Source organism: Penaeus japonicus, unplaced genomic scaffold (assembly GCF_977035675.1).
Source record: "Penaeus japonicus unplaced genomic scaffold, GWHDUDI00000001_assembly GWHDUDI00000022, whole genome shotgun sequence".
NCBI classification, from domain to species: domain Eukaryota; kingdom Metazoa; phylum Arthropoda; class Malacostraca; order Decapoda; family Penaeidae; genus Penaeus; species Penaeus japonicus.
In genome coordinates, this window is record NW_028234424.1 from 5185389 (window position 1) to 5192888 (window position 7500).

General features: G+C 40.8%; 1 protein-coding gene across 1 annotated transcript in view; it reads right to left on the reverse strand.

Annotated features, from left to right (window-relative positions):
* LOC122258388 (transient receptor potential cation channel subfamily M member 3-like) overlaps window positions 1-7283 on the reverse strand; it is a 13589-nt gene extending 6306 nt beyond the window's left edge. Inside the window, exons 1-7 of the mRNA XM_086549366.1 lie at window positions 7178-7283; window positions 4831-4923; window positions 3789-3943; window positions 2991-3173; window positions 2486-2698; window positions 1999-2249; window positions 376-601 (exon numbers count right to left, since the gene is read on the reverse strand). Coding sequence (XP_086405492.1) covers window positions 376-601; window positions 1999-2249; window positions 2486-2698; window positions 2991-3173; window positions 3789-3943; window positions 4831-4923; window positions 7178-7247 — 1191 coding nt within the window. The 5' untranslated portion in view covers window positions 7248-7283. The remainder of the gene's footprint in view (window positions 1-375; window positions 602-1998; window positions 2250-2485; window positions 2699-2990; window positions 3174-3788; window positions 3944-4830; window positions 4924-7177) is intronic.
* Window positions 7284-7500: the final 217 nt, after the last annotated feature.

The window sequence follows — 7500 nt, forward strand, 5'->3', positions numbered from 1 at the left end:
ATACATACATACATACATACATACATACATACATACATACATACATACATACATACATACATACATACATACATACAAACATACATACATACACACATACATACATACATACATACATTCAGACAGTAACAAAAAACAAAAACAAATATATATATAAGCAAATGAATAAAACAAAATCGCACCTTCCCCGCTGATAAGATAAAATGGAAACATTGGCTTAATGACCTTGGCATGTGCCGCTGGTTGATAGCCAATAAATCCAACAAAGAAAGAAAAAGAAAGCACCTTCCCCACCTCAACTACCTTCTTTCTACAATAAGCCGACCTGCAAAAAAAAACAAAAAAACAAGCGACCCAAAACGTGACGCGACACACCTCAGATATCTTCTCTACGGCAGTTGCGGCTATCCAAGTCACGACGATGATTTCGCTCACGGACATCTCGTACTTGAAGTCGAACATGACCACGTACGAATACAGGAGGAGGAAGATGACGAAGGTGGAGGTGTGGGCGTAGAATTTGGAGATGGGCGACTTGTAGAACACGATTAGCTTCTGCCACGCTGTGAGTTCGCCGCCGTTGTCGCCAAGTTTTTGAAATCTAGGATCGGAAACGGGTTTATTTTCTTTCTTTGTTGTTGTTTTTTGTTTGTCTTATCTAAGGTTTTGTTGGACATGTACGAGATGCTCTGTTATATGATCAAAGATAAAACAATATATAAATAGCTTAAGAAAATATAAGTAATTAAAAGGTAAATACATGTTCTATTTCCTTCTACGAGGATATTTTAATTTGATAAAAAAGATCCAGAGGCATTTTTTTGAGTGGGTATGACATATGCCAGTCTAATATAAAACTAAATGGTGCTTTAATCATGCGCCTATAAAAAGTACTATAGTATTATAAGAACACTTTGGAAAAGAGATTGCCGCATGCATTAAATACGCATAATCATTTTATACAACGATACATTGCTTTAAATTAAAAGAATTTTTGTAACTTGGAAAAAAAAAAACTAATTCAAGGATTAGTATCATATTACTAATGACTGTTCTAAGGTTATTCTTTAGTGACCCCAGAAACAAAGACTGTTCTAAGGTTAGACTCATAGAGGCTAGAAACAGTGAGACAATGCCTTTTCGTATCATCCCCTGCCATATCAACCTTAACCAAACACTCACTGGAAGATCTTAGACCAAAATATGAGGAAGGGAAACATGTTCACTCACTGGAAGATCTTAGACCAAAATATGAGGAAGGGGAACATGTTCACTCACTGGAAGATCTTAGACCAAAATATGAGGAAGGGGAACATGTTCACTCACTGGAAGATCTTAGACCAAAATATGAGGAAGGGGAACATGTTCACTCACTGGAAGATCTTAGACCAAAATATGAGGAAGGGAAACATGTTCACTCACTGGAAGATCTTAGACCAAAATATGAGGAAGGGGAACATGTTCACTCACTGGAAGATCTTAGACCAAAATATGAGGAAGGGAAACATGTTCACTCACTGGAAGATCTTAGACCAAAATATGAGGTGGGGGCCGATTCTCACTCACTGGAAGATCTTAGACCAAAATATGAGGAAGGGGAACATGTTCACTCACTGGAAGATCTTAGACCAAAATATGAGGAAGGGGAACATGTTCACTCACTGGAAGATCTTAGACCAAAATATGAGGAAGGGGAACATGTTCACTCACTGGAAGATCTTAGACCAAAATATGAGGAAGGGGAACATGTTCACTAACTGGAAGATCTTAGACCAAAATATGAGGAAGGGGAACATGTTCACTCACTGGAAGATCTTAGACCAAAATATGAGGAAGGGGAACATGTTCACTCACTGGAAGATCTTAGACCAAAATATGAGGAAGGGGAACATGTTCACTCACTGGAAGATCTTAGACCAAAATATGAGGAAGGGGAACATGTTCACTCACTGGAAGATCTTAGACCAAAATATGAGGAAGGGGAACATGTTCACTCACTGGAAGATCTTAGACCAAAATATGAGGAAAGGGAACATGTTCGCGACGATAACAGCAGAATAGGGCGCCTTGGTCATGCCTCTCCGCCAGTTGAGTTCGACGGTGGCCTGGGAGCAAGGCGAAGAGATGAAGACCAGGTCGTTGGCGATGTACGCTAACTCGAGGCAGTCCAGCTGGCCCCACTTCGGGTTCCTCCGTTCTATGAGTCCCATGGCATTGATAGGGTCTTCTTGGTAGCACACGTTCAACAGCTGGTAGGAAGGAAATTGTGCTTAGGATTGTGGTTGGACGATAGGGAGTTGAAGCCTAAGGTTAGATTAGATTAGGAAAAATGAGAAGATAGGGTGAATGGAGTGAATTCGAGTTATGATTTATGATGGTTCGTGTTCAGAGGTTCAGATTACAAATTCCTTTATTGTTTGAAAGGCACATGCTATCTCAAGGATCCCCTAAATTCTTTGAATAATGATAAAAAAAACTCTTTCACCTCTTCTGCAAGGCCCTGGAAAACTTTTTTCTGCCGCTGGTATTCTTGCCGTATGTCTGTGTTCTTCTTCCCAAGAGACTTCCAAAGGGCCTGGTACATGCAGGAGGCCACCACAGCAGAACACAGCGGCGAGTCACAGCGCTCCCACAGGAACCTGGCCAAGTTGGATCGCCTGCTAAAGACGGCCCACAGCATCAGCTCGAGATAAGGATCCTGCGGGAGATGGAAGGATATGAATTTGAGTTAAGTTAAGAGGATCGTAAATTAGAATATATGTTTAAGAAATACAGTGCACAAGAGAAAAGTTCAGATTAGATATATGATGTGCGTGCCTACAACAAGTAAACTACAACCAAAGAAATATGAGATAAAACAAAGAAAAAAAGAGGAGGAGACGACAAACCAAATATCTGGGTACAATTTATCTAAAACAAATTAGAAGAGAAAAAAGTAGGAAATGCAAAGTAGGCAAAATGGCTTTAAAGGGAAAATAAGACCAGACAACCTCAAACGTCTTGGAGCTGATGTTAGGGTTGTTTGCAATGTTTTCGGGCGTGTCAATCAAGTAGTTCTTGTCGTTGTGCTTCTTCATCATTGCTTGCAGTAGATTGTGGACGTGGATGAGGGTGTGATTCCAGCTGTTCGATGATCTTTGTAACAGACGGGAGAGGTGGCTGTTGGGCACACACTGCAGAGGTAAATATTGAGGATTATGATTACTGCAACGCGTGAATAGAATTCGTATCTGGAATATCTGTGAGTTTGAAATTGAAAAGATGGCAAATGTAAAAAAGATAATACATATCAAGATATTTTTAGTAAAGATTGACTATCCACAAATTTACATATCAGATTTTATCGCACTTCCTAAGATCAACATTTACGAATTTGCGGTTGAATATGATAAGTAAACGAAAAAAATAACACCACTCCTAAAATCCCATGGCGGAGGAATACACAACCTGAGAAACAACTCGTATACACAACAAAATTGTGACAGAATAAAACAAATAAATAAATGAATGAGACAATAGTTTCAAAGTCCTCCTGGAGTTCATCATCATCAAAGCCAAAAAGATTTCGAAATTGCAGCCTCATCCTTCCAAAAAAACGTTATCGTACCAAATTTGAGTTGTTGTTTTAATTTCCATATACCACCTTTGATCTCCAATTCACATTCAATTTGAGTTTCATGATTCATATCCGAACTTTCTCATTCTACCATCTTGTTCTTTTAGCCATCATACCAACACGGTACAACGTCTTCAAGTACACAACACAACCCCCTTCGTCTAAGACTCACCGCCTGGTTGTAGAGGGACCTGAGGGTACCCACGGTGAGGTAGTCCTCCATGACCAGGCCGTTCATCACGAAGAGCTTCACGAACTCCACCTTCTCCTCCAGCAGCGCCGTCGTCATGAGGTCTTCGAGGGCGCCGAGATTCCAGTTGCTTTCAGCTGGAGGGGAGATAGGAAGAGGAAGATCGAAGTGAATAGGGGGAGGAGGAGGAGGAGGGGGATATGAAATGGAGGAGGAGGAGGAGGATATGAGATGGAGGAGGAGGAGGAGGGGGGGAAATGAGATGGAGGATGAGGGGGAAATGAGATGGAGGAGGAGGAGGAGGAGGAGGAGGGGGAAATGAGATGGAGGAGGAGGAGGAGGAGGGGGATATGAGATGGAGGAGGAGGAGGAGGGGGAAATGAGATGGAGGAGGAGGAGGGGGATATGAGATGGAGGAAGAGAAGGAGGAATTAGGGTAAGATGAGGAAGAGGAAGAGGAATAAGAAGAGAAGAAGAAAGAGGAAAAGGAGAAGGAGGATGAGAAGATAGGAAGTAGGAAAAGAAGGAGAGACAAGAAGAACAAGGGAAGACAGAGGATGGAGGGAAGAAAAGGAAGAAAAAAAGAGGATAGATAGAGGATAACGAGGAAGAGAAAGGAAAGAGAAGTAGGAGAGGGAAGACCATGGAGAGGAGGACAAGAGAGGACGGAAGATATAGAGGAGGAATATGAGGAGAGAGAAGTGAAATGGTAGAAATATGAACCACTATTATCACGATTGCTGCTTCTACTACTACTGCTACTTCTACTATTTCTACTTCTACTATGACTACTACTACTATTACCATTACCAACACCACTAACGTTACTAATTCAATTACTACTAATACTACTAAAAGTACTAAAATGCCATTTCTACTACTACTACTACTACTACTACTACTGCTACTACTACTGCCAATACCTAATGCCAATATCTGCCAAGAACAATTCTCACAGAAAAAAAACGCATCCAAGTCAGAAACACAAGCTCATCACGAGCACGAAGTTCTCCCTCTGACGTACCTGGGAAGATTTGGGTCTCGGCGATGTCAGGTCTGTTCCACAGCAGAGCGAGGCCGAGCTGGTCCTGGCGTGACGACTGAGACCTTTGCCTGCCTGAGGTAGAGGACGTGGCTATGAACATGGTCTGTGGGTGGGGGAGGGTTTTGGGGGGAGGGAGGAGGAGGGGGGTGAGGAAGGGATTTGGCAGTGGGGATGAAGGATGGGGGGTGAGGCAGGGTTTTGGCAGTGGGGGGTGGGGGGTGGGGGGTAAGGAAAGGTTTTGGGAGTGGGGGGAGGAGGGGGTGAAGAAGGGTTTTGGCAGTGGGGAGGGGGAGGAGGGGGTGAAGAAGGGTTTTGGCAGTGGGGAGGGGGAGGGAGTGAGGAAGGGTTATGGCAGTGGGGGGGGGAGGAGGGAGTGAGGAAGGGTTATGGCAGTGGGGGGTGAAGAAGGGTTTTGGCAGTGGGGAGGGGGAGGAGGGGGTGAAGAAGAGTTTTGGCAGTGGTGGGGTGGGGGGTGAGGAAGGGTTTTGGGAGTGGGGGGTGTTGGACAGTTTAGTGTAGGTTAGGGGGTGGGAGGTGTAGTTTTTAGGGGGGGGGGAGTTATTGTAAGGGAAAGGGAAGTTTTTGAGGGGGGTGGGGGGGTAAGATTTTGAGGTGGGAAAGTAAAGGGACTTTTAGTGGGGTGGTGGGGGTAAGTTTTACGTGAGGGAGAGGGAGATTGAACGGTTTTGGGGAGGCGGGGAATTATTATGGGGGGGGAAAAGAGAGGGACATTTTCTGAGGGAATAAAGAAGTTCTTTACGGGAGAAAAGGGTTTTTATGGGAAGAAATGGGGGGGGGAGGGGTAAAGAGAGGAAGTTCTTTATGTAGGAAGAAAGGAGATGGAAGGTTACCGTTAGTGAGTGTGAGGTACGTAGTTTTAAGTGTGAGTGTGTGTGTAAGGGGGGGAGGGGGGGGCTTTGTAAAAGTGGAGGCCATATTACATTAACGTAGAATTATCTCAAAATCACTTGCATAAAAAAAACGCTTTTACACATGGAACCTCAAAAAAAAAAATGGAACTCAAAAAAAAAAAAAAACAATAACAATACAAAAACAGTTAACAAAAGAAAAAAAAAAAAAAAAAAATGAAAAACTCAACACTTTTCCCCCAAACAAAATTACATTTTCCTCCAAACACATTACAGACTTGCAATACAATACGTACATGTCATCAAAAAAGCGTAAAAATCAAACTTGTCTAATCCCTTCGTTGGAATGTCGTCGAATATGTAATCCATATTCGTTCCTATTTCATTCGAGTAACCGACCCAAGCAGTCCTGAGGAAAAAAAAGATTTATGTGTTGCTGTTGACTGGAATGCGTAGGTAATGTATGCGTAGGTATAGTTAATGGATTAAGACTAGTTAAGAACCTGTATAAATTATTTTTGGACTGTTGTCTGATATGGGAAATACATGGAAATAGTTAGGTTATGTATTACTGTTGATTAGGTTATGTTGGGTATGGTTTATAGTACGAGAAAATCGAGAATATTGAATAATATTGTTATGGAAATATTTAGATATGATAGTAGGGCTAATATAGGATATTCTTATTAGTATTAATTTCAAACCTGCAATATAAAACTTAAGTTAACGAGAACGGAAAAAATGAATTGGTAACACATAATATTATTGAATATCGACTTTTTTGGTCCTGGCGAAAAATATAAAAAAATATACATAAAAATATAAAAAATAAAGACACAACTATAAAATATAAAATATCATTATACTAAGGTAAGCAAAGTTGATATACCGATTGAGATTATACGAAACAATTAGAAATCAACGATAATTCACATCGTAGTACATAAAGTGACCGTGTGTGTATATAAAGGATGAAATAACATTAAAACATTAACACAATGCACAGGCATCCTCATATATCGTCAGGCTAATCTTATCTAAACATACATTCATAATTATTATCATCATAATTATTCTCATGACCATCATCACAGTGAATACTTACTTCGTGTAGATATTTTTTATTATGCAGTTGAGGCATCAAAAGGGATATTCTGTTCATGAGTTGAGCTTCATGACCTTTTCTCAGGACGTGCTCTCCTCTGTGGGTGGAAGGACATGTGCGATGGTTCTTTTTCGTGCCATTACATTAACGTAGAATTATCTCAAAATCACTTGCATAAAAAAAACGCTTTTACACATGGAACCTCAAAAAAAAAAAAAAAACGGCTTCCGGTACCAAAAACAATAACAATACAAAAACAGTTAAACAAAGACATAAAAAAAACAACACTTTTCCCCCAAAACAAAATTCCTACCACTTACTTCACATTACAGACTTGCAATACAATACGTACATGTCATCAAAGCGTATAAGATGTACTTGTCTAATCCTTCGTTGGAATTGATGTCGAATATTGTAATCATGTTAGTCTTCCTACAGCATTCGAGTAACCGACCCAAGCAGTCCTGAGGAAAAAAAAGATTTATGTGTTGCTGTTGACTGGAATGCGTAGGTAATGGTTAATGGATAGGATAGTTAATGGATAGGTAATAGAAGAGAACTGTCATCTTATGTTTGACTGTTGTCTGATATGGGAAATACATGGAAATAGTTATGTTATGTATTACTGTTGATTAGGATAGGTAGGGTATGGTTTATAGTACGAGAAAATCGAGA